The following is a 17,740-nucleotide window of genomic DNA, read 5'->3' as shown; positions in this document are numbered from 1 at the left end:
CGATCATACTTGCCTGAGGTTGGATTTTGGAAGACCCCATTTCCGGACTCAGACACAGGACCGGGACGACTGCAGGTCGATGGCAGGAGAAGCTCGACTGTGATGAGGGAATCAGGGGCTTCCAAAATGCTAGTGGCAAGTGAGCGTGTTGAGGTTCAAGTTCCTGACCCGGCAATATCACTCCGTCATAGATGATTGATGACTGGAATTGGCGAACTTTGGAGTTGTTTGCGGTATTTTTATTTGTAACAATCCTTAAGGCTTCCAAAAATTTTCGACTCTGCGGTTGTCCACGAATTTACGAAATAGCATTCCTTTGGGCCATGTAGAGGACGAAAGTGCTTTCGACGTCAAATCTGCCAAATCTTTCCAGCAATAAAATCGAAAAAGGAAGCACTCTGATTATATCGAGGAAATATGTGTACATGAAATGAGCATTGGTAACCCTTTCAGAAATTTTTCACTTCCATAACCCGTACAGCAGGTCGGCATTTTAATTCAATAAGATTTTACGCCTGACAAATTACCCTCCCACACGACCGAATGATGGAGTTCGAGGGTTATCCACTTACTAATCGATGGAAATATTCAATTAGTCCCTATTCCGGTAAATCATCATTACCATATAATCCACCTTACCATCGTCACCGGCTCCCTTCTTCACTATCAAAGGCTTCAACAGGCTACAGAGAGATGGACGTGATTCACGCAGGATCACTTTTCAATGAACCTAGATGAATATATGCAAATGAGCAGACGCTGCTGCCACTAAACCAACAGCCAACAGTGAGCGATAGCGCCAGCACTGGAGGGATTAAAGTTGTAGATGTATTTAATCTAGCTGTGTGCAGCTCATAGGTTGTTGGGAAAAACTCGGGGATTATTCCACTCAACTAGGAAACTAGGGCAAATGATGCCTCCAACTTTGCGTGTTTCCTTTCCAGCGAATTCGCCTTAAATCCTCACAAGCTGTGTTGTGGCTTCATGGCCCTTAAGAGACTCCCCCTCAGATATAAATTTCTTGTAGGTAGGTGCGCCCCACCACAACCGGTGGCAACGGTTATGGCTGGTCTGGTAGTGGCTGGTGGTTCGGGGGTACACTTTTCAGGTTTACTAACGTTGCCATTTCTTTTTCATCGTCCTCGTTGTTGTGTGTGGGCCCATCGGCTTTACATTTCCAGCATCTTTTTCGCCATGTAAAAACCGATGGTTGATCGACTGCCGTTATTCGCATACATGTCTCACGTGCCGTAAGAATTGCTAAAAACGTGGGACAGTTATGCGTAGGATGGCAGTATATGTACCTCGTTCAGAACATAAAGAGGAAAATCCATACCAAAATTGAATTTGCCTACATCCGGGCGCTTTTGTGCGCTTTGTTTTCAAATGTAACTTCTCCACCCTTTTTTTCCGATGAAATCCATGAAATCACGCACACACTGAGTAAATTTGCGAGAAAAAAAAGAGCCTCGCAATCCTGGGAACGTGTTTGCCACCTAAAAATAATAAAAGAATTTACTGCATGATTTATGGTATCAGTGTTTGCAGATTGGGTCGTGAGCATCGCCAGCTTTTAGGCACTGTTTGATTATTACAAAAATTGTGTTTTGATGTGTCATCGATTTTCCGTTTTTCGTTTTTTGTTTGTATGTTTGTGTGTATGTACCTATATGTTGTGTTTTTGCCAGTAAGTTGAATGACGTCGCCTTCCGGCATGCTTTTACGTGTTTCGTTCGGCTAAAGGTAGATAATTTAGTGCAATCATCCCGTCATCGCTTAGTGACAACAGTATTGTAAACAAATGTCCTTCTTTTCTCTTTTCATTAAAACCAATGCACACCCATAGGACGATTTCAATATCGCCACCTCGTCACTCCACGCGCTGAGCAATAGTATGACATTGGCACGCAATGAAAAGCAAAGCCCGCACTCTTCACCGCGGTTGACGCGGCGCCAACCGAATCCCACCGCACCGGTGCTAACCAGTAACGATATTTACGCAGGCGGACCCTCCCTTCAGTCCCAATCGAGCAGCTGTAGTTACGCCTCATCTTCATCCAGTTCATCTACCAGTGGTAGTAGTGGTAGTGGTAGCAATAGCATTATCGGACAACAGATGGCAGCACTAGTAACGACACCGGCAGCGGTTGCAGCAGCCACCGCTGCATCAGCTCCACCAATGGCTGCCACCGCCACGCACACGGTCAATGGGAACCTTGTCACCCACACCAACATCTCATTGAATAACAATCACTGTAACCATGTATGCATAGCTAGTGGTAGCAGTGGATCAAGTGGAACCCCAAGTCACAACCTTGTCAAGTGTAATAAGTCCTCATCCTCGTCTCTCCTACCGCAGACACAAACCAACGTTGCCCCGATGGTCAATGCACACTCGCAGCAACTTCAGCAAAACCGACTCAGTGCACCGGCCAGCTCATCGGTGGCGACATCTAGCGGAACCAATCCGACCAGCTACCTTATGTACCGAGTGCTGAACAAAGCCCTTTCGTCGGATACACCATCATCAAGTTCCTTGGAGTCAATTTACCAACCTGTACCACCTCCACTTCCCCCACGAAAATCCTCCCCAGGAATCCTAACGTCAACCCCTTCCTCCGATTCCAGTCGACAAAAATCCAGCAATCCCCGTTGTCAGTCCTCGCAACTGCTGGCCGCCCGCAACACCCAAAACCAAATCAATTCGGCATCTAGTCTTTGCAACCTGTCCAATCAAGTTGCCGCCAGCCTTAACCTAAGCCGAAGCTCGGAAAACCTATCGAGTGCCACCCGCATCTCTAACGACAGCCACGTCCCCAAAACCAACCCTCCGCCGGTTCCCAAACACCAAACCCCAATGGAACCATGTCCTTGCAGTAACACCACCGCCCCTCCGAAGCCCCCCGATCCGGACCCATTCAGTCAGGAAGACAAAGTAATCGTGGGACCCGCGGAAACCATCGTCGGCATCATCGACACCCGACCGTTGGAAGCCCGGCAACCCATCATCCTCAAAGTAGACGACAAAACCGACCACAATCTAGTCCTGACCAGTACCAGCAACGTGTACCAATTCAAACCAACCTCCATCAGTACCAACATCAACGGAATCCTCTCCAATGAAGTAACCCTGTTTCAACCTGCCCAGCCCATCCATCAACCGCAGCACCACACACCAAAGCACCCGCAACCTCAGCCAAGACACCAACAACAACAACAACCGCCGGCGGCGGCTGCAACCGCCCAAGGCACAAACCCACAGCACCAGCGACATCAGTCCCTACCGGCGAACAACGCTACCATCAACGCCAAGGTCACTCCTCAACCGCCATCCAAATCCATCACCACGTCCCAACTGTCGGCCGCCTTGGCTGCAGCCGCCAGCAAATCCGGCGGCAACCGTCTCCTCTACGAAAACGTCAACCTCAGCTCGAATGACTGCAACGGAAGCAGCGGCTCGAGCAGCAACAACAACAACCACCTGAACAGTAGCGTCGTCGCAGCGGCTATGGCTGCGTCTGCGAGTGGCAGCGCCGCCGCCAACAACAACAATACGAACGTGCCATACGAGAACATCAACCTGGAGTACATTGCCCGGTTGATGCAGGAGGGCTACTCGAAGGAGAACGTCATCACGGCGCTCGGCATTTCGCGCAACAACATCGAGATGGCGTGCGACATACTGCACGAGTTTGTCAGCAAAAGCGGCGGCGGTGGTTAGAAGAGCGAAGGAATGCTTTGATGCAATATTAGACCGTCGAAACGGAGTAGGCTGTCGCGAAGCGACGAAACAGAAACGAAATAGACTGCTAGGGGGTTGAACGAGAGGGATAACGGGCGTACGAACGAGCGTGACTCTTTTGATTCTAATTTATTCTAGTTGTGCGACCAGGGAGCGAGAGAGAAAGCGAGAGCTGAGGTGTGCATAGAGTAGTAGAAGTAGTTGAAAACAATCATCAATAGCAATAAAATGCGGTACATGGTAGACAGGCAGAGGAATGCTGTTAGCTTCTTCTTCTTTTTTTATCAATGTTTTCAGTGTAAATAGTGTGGGCAACACCACGTGGGAGATAGGAAAGTAACAAACACATACACGCATCTAAGCATCTTGTAAAGTGAAGCTTTGTTTTAGTTCCTTAACTAGAAAAGAGGTAATTGAATTTACTGTTAATGGAGGAAGTTCAAATCTGTGAAGACTAGTAGGAGAAATCATAATACGAACAGAATTAGGTTTTTCGTTGATCAGAATTTATTCACGGGTTTTCCCTTGTGTATATTTTTTTTAAAGGATGTGCTTCTGTCGTACGCTACTACATAATACCACTACGGACAGACATGGTTGTTGAGTATTTCCCCGTTTGCACAATCCGTGCGCACCCGCGAGTCACTTGTTCGGACTAAACACTTAGTAAAACCGGTGATACGATCACAAAGAACTATATTTTAAAAACGCACTTATTACTCAACGCGAATGGACTGTAAATTTATTAATACTCGACGTGATCACACGGTCGATCGGTACCGTCGGCGGTCGGTGGGTAACAAACTGAACTACCTATTGGTGATGCTGTAAGAGCGTATCACTGATAGCTTATTGCTCTCGGCTACATACACAAGGACGGTCGTGCGTTCGTGGTCACTCATTATCAGATTCCTTACTCTACAGTGACGCACACAATTATTGATCTAACTTTCCCTAACATACCGGCCGCCTTGAGTTCACTCAAAACAATTCAAATACCTATACCTATACCTAACTAAAATGATAATAGTTCAACATGTGTTAACAGATCTTTTTCAACGTCTTCAATCCTCGTTGACGTTGCTCTCCAAAACTTATGCATCCTCTAGTGCTCTGCGATCGGGAACTGGTCATGACCGTCCGTCAAGCCGAACCAAACGTTGATAGTACTTCTGACCCAATCCATTTATCCCGACTGCTTGTGATATCTTCCGTTAACTTCACTGCTCACATACTTCCGCCTTGGTAAACGAACATGATGGCTTCTGCAGGTGGAATCGGTCTTCGTATCCTGTCGAAGAATAAGACGGCTTGATTCCGGTACACATTCGTAAGAGAAGGGACATAACTTAGCTGTCGCCCCCTGGCGTTAACAGACGAAACTCTCCATTCTTGCCAAAGTGTGCCCCAATGGGGGCGTGAAATTTTCAACGGAAGTAGCTGCGAAGATGATCAAAGGTCGAGGGGTTCCTGTCGAAGAGGAAAACCGATTGGGCTTCGAACAACTTATTGGATTTAGGAAACATAACTTTTACGGCGGCCCCTGGCGATTACGGCTGAAACGCCGTCAGCTGCCAATGTGCCCCTAATTGGGCCATACTTATCTGAGCTTCCCCGAGGTGGATGTTAATCCGTGGAACGAGCATCGAATGGTTGAGCCTTGGAGATGATTCTGGTGGAAGGGAATTCGATTGGCTTCCGAAATACTACTTAATTCTAATGAACGTAACTTATGCTGCGGCTCCTGGCATATACCACATGGAGTTTCGTGAACCGCCAATTTTGCCCCAAATGGGGCCATACTTAGCTGAGTTGATCTTCAGTGATCGAAGCGATGGCCGCAAGCGAGTTGATCCATATCTGTCAAAGAACAACAGCGATTGGGATCCGAAATTCAATATATGATAGATGAAGCGTAACTTAGGTGTCGGCCCCCTCGGCAGATGTGACTGGAGTGCCACGGGATTGCCAACGGTTGCCCCAATGGGGGCATGCTTAGCTTCGATGAAATTCAAATGATGAAGCGATGGTGTATTCCGGAACACATGATGGATGGACACTGTCGAAGGAGAACGCATCAGAATGTTCCCGGAAATACAAAATAATTAAATACATAACTGTAGGGTTGCCCCCAGGCCGGGGTGGATCTCTGTCACGCGTCCCAGCTTCCATTCAATGGTGGTACGACCGCTAGTACTTACAATAGCGATCTAAAGGGTGATACGGTCAAAATTTGGTCAAGGGAAAACGCGTGTAAATCGGTGAAATCGTTTATTTAAAAAATCAAATTAAATTTCTTTTTCAAGTTCAATTAGTATAAAATTCAGGAAAAATATTCAGTTAGGCTTCCGCTTTTCCAAATCCGAATTGCCGGGCCTTACGCTTGACCCCTGCCATCAGATTTTGTACAGCCACCTTGTCCACCTTCTTCGCCGCAGAAAGCCAGTTTGCCTTGAACTGCTGCTCGCCCTTAGCAGTTTTTTTGGTCTTCTTTAGGTTCCGCTTGACAATAGCCCAGTATTTCTCAATTGGGCGGAGCTCTGGCGTGTTGGGAGGGTTCTTGTCCTTGGGAACCACCTGCACGTTGTTGGCGGCGTACCACTCCATGGCCTTTTTACCGTAATGGCAAGATGCCAAATCCGGCCAAAACAGTACGGAACAACCGTGTTTCTTCAGGAAAGGCAGCAGACGTTTATTCAAACACTCTTTCACGTAAATTTCTTGGTTGACAGTCCCGGAAGCTATGAAAATGCTGCTTTTCAAGCCACAGGTACAGATGGCTTGCCAAACCAGATATTTCTCTGCGAACTTTGACAGTTTCATGTGCTTGAAAACATCTGCTACCTTTCCCCTTCCTTTTGCCGTATAAAACTCCTGTCCCGGAAGCTGCTTGTAGTCGGCTTTGACGTAGGTTTCGTCGTCCATTACCACGCAGTCAAACTTCGTCAGCATCGTCGTGTACAGCCTCCGGGATCGCGCTTTGGCCGTCGTATTTTGTTTATCATCGCGATTTGGAGTCACTACCTTCTTGTAAGTCGATAGTCCGGCTCGTTTTTTGGCTCGATGCACGGTTGTAGACGATACACCCAGCTTATTTGCGGCATCTCGGAGAGAGAGGTTAGGGTTTCGCTTGAAACTACCGGCAACTCTCTTTGTCGTCTCAGCGGCTTCCGGTTTTCGATTTCCCCCCGATCCAGACTTCCTGGCTGTCGACAAACGTTCCCCAAACACTTAAATTACATTTGTAACGGTTGATTTGGCAACTTTTAGCGATTTTGCCAACTTTGCGTGCGAGTAGCTCGGATTTTCGCGATGCGCGAGCAAAAATTTGATACGCTGCTCTTCTTGCTTGGACGGCATTTTGACAACTGAAGAGTGAATTCCAAAATCAAAATAGGAGCAACATTCTACACACACACACCTTCAAAATGAGGGGTGTTCAGGTTTTTTAAATGCAAAATTGAAAGAATTACGTCAAGTTGATATTGACCAAATTTTGACCGTATCACCCTTTAGTTTCAGGGAATGAAGATTTGATGACACAATTACCGACAAAGTTGTCGCATCTAATTCAAATGCTCTTGCACTTGACTCAGTCTGTCATGCGGCACTACGAATCGAAGTGATTTATCATTGATTTTCAAGTAATTTGTGTTTTGAAACAAAGTAAGTTGTTGTTGAAAAATATTTACTTTATAACACCTTTAAATCAAAATGATTATCATTTGAATTGGCACAACTGTTTTCATCCATTGAATTTGATTAGTTTTGCTCTTATAACTAACCAGCTAATAGAACCAACATTGCTCTGTCAGATGATTTAGTTAGTTTGTGTGGGTGTGTTATCATTCGTAAGAAACCGACGATTCAGTTAGACCCTTCTGACATGTTTCCCCTGAATTCTCCTTTTCCACCCGAAATAATTTGTATTCTAGAACGCGAGTATTACGAAATTGTTGCTTTATTCAATAATAGTGTATTATTCAGATAAGTTCTATTACAAAACATTGTCAAATTTATCAAATTGATTGCTCAATGTTACTTCAACTACAAGCCTTGTAATGTTGTTTAATATCACTTAGACACATGTTATCTAGGTAGTAATATGATATATGTTCTATGGTCATATTGTGAATAACATATAACAAGGCTTGCAGTATGAACAAGGCAATATAATTATTTAAAACCATTTTCAGCAAACATGATTTTTAATATCAGGTATGCTTGACATTTCGAGTTCAAAGCACAGCACATTAACAACGATGTGCAATGCAATCTAAAATGAAGTGATTTGCTGTTGATTTCATCGTGCTTCGATATGATCTCTTCCAAGTGATTTGCACATCGATTTGCAATGTTTGGCAAGTAGTGCAAATTCAACAGTAAATCACTTTACATGAACATGATGTTTTTTACCGTGTACGTCTTTATCGATGGTATGGGATACCACACTCAAAAAATTCCACACGTTTGATCGAAGTGTTTATACACTTGATTTTTAAAATGCACAATCACATTTACTTTAAGTGTATTTCACCTTGGTTCAATGTGTTATACACGTTAATTTATAGTGTTTCAAACTTTTAAATGTTGAAAATCGTTCACTATCTACTCAAGTGGATTGCACATTGAATCACACAACTGTTCAAAACAGATGGATTTAAAGTGTTTTGCATTGCAATGCGATGTGAATTGCTTGCTCAGAAAGGTAAACATCGAAAACAAGACTTGTGACTTTATCCTATCAACCCGCCTCATATATGAGAACCATGATCGAATCCCAAATCAGACCCATTAAAAAGAAGCCTGAAAGCTCTGGCCTCTGACAGTTTTGTTTATATATTTGTCGATTCATTTTTTAGAGTCGATAAAGTAGAATACTGTAGAATATTGAACTGCAAGCAAAGCTATTGATATCACCAAATGAGGCACATAGAATCCAAGTGTGTCACAATTCAAATCCATAGTGTTCAACACGCTAAGATCAGATAACCCAAATATAGGTTTACTTTACCCAAATCAGGCGTAAACTGCACAAACTCAGATATGGGTAAATTTTTTAACTCAAATGTGGGTAAATTTAAGTCAAATTTGCATAAAAATAAATCATTTATGGATCATAAGAACCCATATTTGGGTTAAAAAATTTACCCATATGTGAGTTTGTGCAATTTACGGCCAATCTCGGTAATCTCTTTGTACCGTCTAGGTAAACTGATCTTAGCGTGAAGCATAATTCATAGCATAAGATTCACACATGAAATGGATGTGTTTCACAATAAGCGCAAAATAAATGTGAGACACATGATGATGACGTGTGGAATTTTTTGAGTGTATTTTAGTCCTATTTGCAGTTGCTCAGGAGCTGATGTTTACCTAATTTTCGCGTCTATCGTGTACCATTTATGACCGAATTTGTATTTCGGAGAGAGGAAAGACGAGCATTCGATTTGATCTGTTTGAAGTATTCTGGTCATCGGTGGCATATACCAATTTTTAGAGTTCATTTCGACAGGTAAACTTCCTTCGACAGAATTTTAACATAGACCGGTCTACATTGAATGAGGTAGATGACTTCCCCTGCAACAACGGCAGTGTAGCCAACAATCAATACGAAACTAACGATTTTAAATTGGCTCACCACTTTAGTAGCCTATTGGTCCCAAGCAAACGATTAACGTACCCTATTCTAGTTGAAATTCTATTACTACACTATGTTTGTTTTGATTCGCTATGAATGTTTGACAGATAACATCAGGGGTGTGTGGATTCATGCAGAACATGCAGGGGTGAGTGAAATAGCTTGGGACTGCTTGGGACCGTTGTTCTGGTACTGAGTGAGCCAAAAATAATAATGATTTTCTTCGGGACCCAGTGGTCTTAGAGTTACCTCTATGGTGTAGCCATCTTCTTTCATAAGGTCTGAAGCAAAATCGTTAGGATAAAGGCGAGCCAGTATAAGCTGAGTTCCAAGGACCTTCCGATCGACTTCACATACATCTAAATATAACTCGTCGTACATTCTCTCTAATTGATGTTGTATATGTGATTCAAGCATATAAATTTTTGAATTGAAATATGTGAAGATATCAAACTCTCTGCACACTTAGTTTTTTCTACCGAGCTCGGCTGTGCAAATCTCGGCAAAAAAAGTTTCACTGAGATCTCAGCAAAAGTGACATTTGATTGCTGAGTCTCGGATAATGCTTAGCTGAATCTCAGCAAACAAATGAAATGTTTGCTGAGATCTCAGTGAAACTTTTTTTGCCGAAATTTGCGTAGCCGAGCTCGGTAGAAAAAAACTAAGTGTGTGGGTTGGGGTGCGTAGTTATTCCTAAATATGGTCATTGGATTGGTCATTGTGTACTTCGCCGATAAATATTTTAGGATGGTCAGTTTTGTAAAGGGTATTACGTAATTGTGAGACTAAGATATATATTCAGACTGTACGAGTACTATACCGTGGCTAATATCCCCGAGAATACCATCGAGTTACTTAAATCTCTGAACTAGCAATGCTGCGTGATAAATCCACGAAAATGTTTTGGCAATGTATTCAAAATTAGCAGAAAGTTTTGCCCCGGGGATGCATTTTAGCCCATGTACCTTTAGCTTCCTTCTAGAAGGTTCTTTCAGGAAGCTTTTTTTTCGGAAGTTTCTGTGTGTAAGTTTCATCTAGAACAGCTTTTCTCAACCTATGGGTTGCGACCCACCGTGGGAATTTTCTGTTTTTCAAGCCGATTCAATGTCAATCTGTTTTTAAGTTCGAAGTGTTATGTTACTTCATACGCGAGGTTTGCGATTTTCAGAGTTGGTTGAAAATGCGATCTGATAATTTATTAGCTAGAGAATGGTCTTAGAAGAGGATAGGTAGATAATTCCGTTAGAGTACGACAGAAATAGAAGTTGAAAATGAGCGAAGGGCCATTAATACGACAGTTCAAGTCAATCTCACACTTCTTTACCTAACTCGTACGCTGTACGCGGAGATTTGAAGTACGAGTTAGGTAAAGAAGTGTGCGTTTGACTTTGTACTGTCGCATTAATTTGTTCAATTTTCATCATGCCGTACGTAACGGAACTAAAAATACTCCTCATTGGCGGAGAAAACAAAATACAATCGGGTTCTTTAGGGGTATTGAGGTTATTGTTTATACCGCAGTTTAGCACCTTGTACATCATTTTTGCTTAACACAATAAAAACAACCATAAACAAACAAGAATATCCATCGCTTAAAGCACGCCGTGGACCCTATTTTCCAACTTTCCTTTCGCAAATATAAATTAAGAACGCCATCGAAGTCAACATTGATTCCGGCCTCACTGCCTCTGTCCTTTTTTTCCACGATTGCTACTGTCAAATCGACCAATCATCAACTGGCTCGGATTTGACAGCCAATTGGCTACCCGATTGTCAAGTCCCGTCCGAGGGGGACGACTCTATCTACTATGCAGAAAAGATTGTGTTTTGCTGTGGTTAGCTGCGAGCACGCTGAGTAGATAGAAAGAAGTTTGATTTGATTATGAAGATTTCCTGCAAAAAGATGATATGTGAAGCAAATAGGTGCGAGATATGAAAGAAGATTCTTCGAAGATTGATTCGCTAGGGTGAGATTTGTTGAACATCTAGAATTGAGATTTAGATGTGTCGCCCCCCACGGCGCACGCTGAGTAGATAGAATGAAGATTGATGACGATTCTGAAGATTTCCTGCAAAAAGATGATGCGCGATGCAAGTAGATGCGACAAATGAAAGAAAATTTTTCGAAGATTGATTCGCTAGTGCGAGATTTGTTGAGCATCTAAACTTGAGATTTAGATGTGTCAACCCCCCTCGGCCCCGTCCCAGTGTGTGATATTTGCGAATCTTATACTTAGTCTGACAGTTTTGTTTTGTTTTTGAGTATTTTTGGTTTTAAGTGTACATTTGACGTTCGTTCAATCAAAAATCGATTTCTCACACAAGAGGCAAGTCATTCCTTGATAATCTTGCTGGCCACCGCCACCGAAATCCGATCCTTGTTCTCATAAATTCGGCATTATTTGGTAGCTGATCTCAGTGCACATAATCGGCTGCACTTCTGTTCCTAGGAAATAGGGGAAATGGCTCCAATGTTGGCCTATGGATCTAAAATTGGGCCCATTTCTGAAAATCTGCTGTTTATCAATTTTATCTAGATAAACGCGTCATTGAGACGGTACTAATGGATACTTTTGGTCGCTATTGAAAATGTAGTCGATTGCTGAATTTATGTATGGGCCCAAATTAGGAGCATTTAGGACATTACATCCATTTCCCCTAGTCATTGATTTCCACGAAATCTTCATCGTCTGCGAACCAATGTGCTGTCCTCCGATGGAACGGGAATAGGCTGACTACGCCTTCCTTGCTAACGGAGTCCCAGAGTGATGGTTCCGTGGTCGTATTACGCTCGATTCGCCTCGAGCCTGCAACTTGGAGAGATTTGCTGCTGGGGAACGTCCAGTACCGTTTTTTATCATGAAAAGCCGAAGTCTAAATCGATCAGAGCTATCGAAAACGAACATCTAGGTAAAAATGATGACAGAAAGCTGTAGTAAACATAAACAACAACGCAGGGGAAACATGTCAGAAGGAAACGTAACCAATGACTTGGATCGTCGGTTTCTTACGAATGACAACACACCCACTCAAACTAACTAAATCATCTAACAGAGCAATGTTTGTTCTATGAGCTGGTGAAGTCAGATTCCGTTAGTGTGTGGACATTCCAGAGAAATCGACGTTCAAAGTAATTGTTTACGTTTCGAGTTATACCCTTCGGACATGTTTCCCCTGAACGGTGAAACGTCATTGAGTGTATGCGTTGAAGTTACACTGTTAATTTTTTTTTACTTTGAAGCTTTCCGCCTGACAGTTAATATCATTATTATTTATACTAAAAATTATAATAACTACCAATTTCAGCAATTTTAACACCAAATATTACTTGTTGTACTTCCCCTAGTTTGATGAACACTGAGTTCATTCGTTACGTCACGCTGCAGAACCTAATTAGGTTTTGCACCGTCGGGGTTAACCTCATTCTGATGACAGTTCAGTGGTACTGTTTACGTGGACTTAGTCGATTTTTTCTTGGGTTGGTTTTTTCGGTAAATTTTCAGACTGCAGTGAGATGTAAACCGCACTTCTGCAATGTCCGCGATTAACATCCGTTCACCCTTTCACCAACAATCAATACGAAACTAACGATTTTAAATTGGGTCACTACTTGACTAGCCTATTGGTCCCAAGCAAACGATTAACGCACTCCATTCTAGTCGAAATTCTACTACTACACAATGTTTGTTTTGATTCGCTATAAAAGTTTGACAGATAAAATGAGGGGTTAGTGGATTTTTCTATGTTTCGAGGGGTGAATCGATTAGCTTGGGACCGAAGAGAGTACCAGAGCTGAACCAAAAAGTTGAGCACGTCATTTCGGGACCTTCTAGTCTTAGAGTTACCTCTATGCTTTCCTTTCACCATAGAGGTAACTCTAAGACTAGAAGGTCCCGAAGAAACGTGCTCAACTTTTTGGCTCAGCTCTGGTACTCTCTTCAGTCCCAAGCTAATCGATGCACCCCTCGAAACATAGGAAAATCGAAGAACCCCTCATGTTATCTGTCAATCTTTCATAGCGAATCAAAACAAACATAGTGTAGTACTAGTCAAGTAGTGCGCCAATTTAGGCTGTGTTCCATTTGGTGAATGTTCACTAGGGTGCTTCATTCTGAAAAAAGTGATGAATTTCTGATGGGCCACCCTCCAGTTCGATTCATAGCCCCAAAATATGAACCTGTGCAAAAATTGGTAAAGATTGATGAAGGTTTAGAGGTCGCGCCAATGATTTGAAATTTGTATGGGAATTACTATGGAAGAATTTAAAAAATCGCTTATATCGCTATAACTTTGCTTCTACTTGTCCAAATGTCGAAAAAATTTAGTATGTTATTGCTATGGCAATAAACAAAAAGCCTACAGTTGCTACGCTCAGTTTTGCAGCGTATCAAGAATTATAAAAATGTGGAAAAATGGCAAAATAGGGTAAATTGACAGATGAATATGTACAAGGCAACAACGCCAATTTCATCGCAACAACAACAGGCTTGTTGATCATTGTCATGACAACCACATATTTTTTTTTTCAACGTTTGGACAACTACAACCAAAGTTAGAGCAATGTAAACGAAAATCAATAATTTCCCATACTAATTCACCAAAATCTCCATACAAAATCCAAATCATTGGCGCGACCTCTAAACCTTCATCAATCTTTACCATTTTTTGCACAGGTTCATATTTTGGGGCTATGAATCGAACTGGAGGGTGGCCTATCAAAAATTCATCACTTTTTTCAAAATGAAACACCCTAATGTTCACTTAAATTTGACACTTCGAAAATAAATTAAGATGTTGTATATAAAACTGGATAATGCAACCCAATAAGAACCGTAAGCGGTACTATGTAGTAGCATATGAACAAAATGTGTTCAACTCAATTGATTATCTTACGTACAATTGACTTAAGTTTACAAAAACTCAACCTTCAACAGCAATGGAAATCAATATACGATGCCGGTTAGTGATTCAAGTGATTTTAGTGTTTAGCAATTAGCAAACCGTTTTAGTTAGAATAATTTCCCTGAATTTAGTTGCAAATTTTAATAGAACCGAAATTCACCAAAAATACACTCATCGTTAGGAAATTCCTACGGTCGAATTACGTGTAAACCGATAAGCACAATAGATGCAACAGAAAAGAACATATTTGACTATACAGATTCAAAATCATAGAACCTACTACTGCACACATTTACCAATTGAAACGAACTTTTATGCAAAACTAAGCTACACAAGCAACAGCAATCTGAAGGAACATATTAAGCCAATACCGAACAATTAGAAACTTTTCGCATTTGTTTTGGTTTCAATATCGAACTTATCCAACAAATCAACAACTTATACATGCTGAAGAACAATTAAAAAAAACTATGTAAATAAGTAGAAACTGTATATACTCTAAAACAAACGAGGTGATCTGAGCAAAAACCTAAAAAGGGAAAATAAATCGTTGCACTGAAAAAGAAGATCAAAATAAGGCAAACAAAACAATGCAACCAATGAATCGCATAGAAATGAAAGTGAATTGTTCAACTTGTAACTCAGACGTCACAACAACAAACCAGCAAACAAACAAAAACACAAACAGAAATCCGAACTGTCGACAGCATGGATTGTGCAGTTTCAGAGATAATGTATTTTTTTACGCTACAGCAACTATACCAAAAACTAAAAACAAAAAAAAATGATCCGAGTCTAATAAGTTATTGACTCCAATGCACACACACACATACAAACAAGTTAGTGAATATCCCTGTCGAATCATCATCAGAACCGGCAGCCCTGAACTTTATCAAACCATATGAAAAAAATGCCAATCAAGAATGTTACGAGTTTCAATTGATTTCGTTTTGTTTCTACAATCCAAGTTTGAATAGTCACACCAAGCAGGCAAATTCACAGTAGATTTGCACCATACTTCATTTTATCAACCAACACTCACTTGTATTCAGATAACATAAATATACACAAAACCCGCATATACTGCACCTGTTTGGAGACGTCAACAGTAAATGTAAGCGCGAAAACAGAAAATCACAGAAAACAGCTGTTAGTTATACATGTGGCATGTGGCAACCGAGAAACACCCAGAGCGAACGAAGTGGTGGAAAAGTGTAACACTTGAGCAAAATATCTGAACCACCCGAAGGATCCAGTTTTAAGATACAAAAAGAAAAAGAAAAATCATAGCTATCTAAGGAAGAAAAAGGTATTGAAGTATGAAAATATTTGAAGAAGTGAAATAAATAAATAAATGAAAACGATTAGGGGTGAAAGTTTTTCAATGTCACATTTCTTGAACCTATTTGGACCGCTTCGCTCTCTTATCCTAGACCTTCACCAGTCATTTTGGTTCGATTGGAAACTGTCAATGCAGTCGTTCCTTGACCGCTTTCACACTTGAGAAGTCATTGTTTACTAAATCAAATAAATCGCTCAGAAAAATATTGCAAATTTCTGTAAAGAATGTTACCCCTTCTTAATCTGCAGCGTTTGCGCCGCTCGTGGTAACAATCAGATGTTTGCAACAACCCCAAAAAGACAAGAAACAACTAGAGAGGGCTAGTACAAGAGAGGAGCGGATTCAAAAACAGTTTGCCTTGGTGGTTTTCAGCAACACTGCCAATGCAATCTCGTCACCTTTCAAATAGACCAATCTTTGATTATCTTCATCGACTCTCTCTTTCGATAATAACTCGGCTCCAAAGACATGTTCAACTGTTCTTGTCGTCCAATACGCTTAATAATCTTTTCTTTTAACAGACTATGTAGAAAAATTTGCCCGAAATATGAATGCAGCCAAGTTATTAACGAAAGAGAGAGAGAGAGTAGATTAAGATAATCTACTCAATATCAATACAGATAGGTCTATTTGAAAAGTGACGCAAGTCCGATGCTCTCTCATACTAGACCCTCTCTGGAAACAACCACACAGACAAAAACACACCACGTGCCACCCCCCGCGCAGTCACGCGGTTACCGTTTCCAACGGCAACGACGCATTCAGGTTCCCCTGGCAACCTTTTGTTTGGTCACCTTTTTGCACCTTACAAGGATGGTACCGAATTCAACAGCAATCGATCCCCATTCGCTCAGTCTTGTTGCAATCCCTTGACCGTACCATGAAACTTAATGGCTGAACTACACATCCTCGGCGAGCTGTGCCACGCGTCCGACTTTGAAGAGCCGAATCTGTTCTGCAAGTGGAGCATCCAGTTCGGGTCCTGTTGGAAAGTGATCGAAGGCCACTCGGAGGGACAGAGCTGTGCCAGCACTGCGCGGGTGGAGAAACGGTCGCACTTTAGCACTCCGATCGATCTGCATCTGGCCTGCCGTGGCATCCAGGGTTGGCCAAAGGTTCACATCGAAGTGTACGCGGTGAACTCGTTCGGCAACTATTGGCCCGTGGGGTACGGTTTTGCGTTCTTACCGACGCAGCCTGGTGTGGGGAGGGTTCGAGTGGCGACGTGGAAGGTTTCCTCGGCCAGGTTCGTGGACACGGTTCGGGAAAAGTTTCACACCGGAGGATTTACGGTGGCCAAAAGTGACATTGTGTTCTCCGGGATCGAGCGGTATAAGCTGCTAACCAAGTCGGCGGGAAGTGTGGAGTTAGAATTGATGCTGATATTTAAGAACTTTGCGGAAAATGGTGTGGAACTACGGTAGGCTGCTGGTCGTTGTTTGGGTGATTGCAATGGGGTTGTGTGACCAGGATCGTCATTCGCAAAAGTTTGTAAAGATTGATGTATCTAAAGTTAGCCAAAAGTTTGAAAATGAAAGCACAACCGCTGCAACGAGAAACGAAACTACCGAGGTGACGACGGTTAGCACCTCTTCGGCCCAGTCAACTTCAACCACTTCGAGTGAAACCAAAAAAGAGGACAACGGAACAACGACTTCATCAACAACTACGACAAACCGTCCATCATCGACAACCGAGAGCCCACCATTCGAGCAACCGAAAGAAGGACGTCTGACCAAGAAGGTCCCCTCGGGATACTATTGCAAATGTGATCTCAAGGTTGGTTTAATCATTTCATTGAGCGAAGAATATCCCAAACGATGATGTTTGTTTCTCTCTCCAGATTAACATTTGCGATGTAAATTGCTGCTGCGATATCGATTGTAATAACCAAATTCTTAAGACGTTCACCTGCGATGAGGAAAAGGTGGACATCGACGAGTATCACCATCAGGAAGGGCTGCAATCATGTGAGGTGCAGGGAGGACTGTTCTGCCTAGTTGGTGAACACCCTGATGAAAAGGACGGATCGGTAAGATGTGTTTTTTGTATTTCCTAACCTACAGCGTTTTCATGATTTTGTCATTAGCACAATTGTTTTAAACCTTTGATA

At 42.3% G+C, this 17,740-nt stretch overlaps 2 protein-coding genes and 1 long non-coding RNA gene across 3 annotated transcripts in view; all 3 read left to right on the top strand.

The window, feature by feature from the left end:
* The window catches only part of Cbl (E3 ubiquitin-protein ligase CBL), a 253,881-nt gene extending 249,406 nt beyond the window's left edge, over positions 1-4,475 (top strand). The window contains exon 8 of the mRNA XM_065226080.1: positions 1,847-4,475. Within this exon, the coding sequence (XP_065082152.1) occupies positions 1,847-3,721 (1,875 nt within the window). The 3' untranslated portion in view covers positions 3,722-4,475. The remainder of the gene's footprint in view (positions 1-1,846) is intronic.
* A 5,170-nt stretch (positions 4,476-9,645) lies between these two features.
* LOC135704660 (uncharacterized) lies at positions 9,646-11,172 on the top strand. Its single transcript, XR_010517795.1, has 2 exons — positions 9,646-10,624; positions 10,660-11,172. It is a non-coding gene; the product is annotated as an uncharacterized LOC135704660 (long non-coding RNA).
* A 5,325-nt stretch (positions 11,173-16,497) lies between these two features.
* Positions 16,498-17,120, top strand: B9d2. The gene has a single exon (XM_065226138.1). The coding sequence runs from the start codon at positions 16,518-16,520 to the stop codon at positions 17,049-17,051; it is 534 nt and encodes a 177-aa protein (XP_065082210.1). The 5' UTR covers positions 16,498-16,517; the 3' UTR covers positions 17,052-17,120.
* Positions 17,121-17,740: the final 620 nt, after the last annotated feature.

The sequence above is a fragment of the Ochlerotatus camptorhynchus genome, unplaced genomic scaffold, assembly GCF_037179485.1.
Source record: "Ochlerotatus camptorhynchus isolate MF236.1 unplaced genomic scaffold, CSIRO-AGI_Acam_v1.1 ptg000244l, whole genome shotgun sequence".
NCBI lineage: Eukaryota > Metazoa > Arthropoda > Insecta > Diptera > Culicidae > Ochlerotatus > Ochlerotatus camptorhynchus.
The sequence above is the reverse complement of the archived record's forward strand: the minus strand, read 5'-3'. Positions and strand labels throughout refer to the sequence as shown.

Coding starts and splice junctions, on each gene's coding strand:
- B9d2 (XM_065226138.1), top strand. CDS start 16,518: ATGGCTGAACTACACATCCTCGGCGAGCTGTGCCACGCGTCCGACTTT.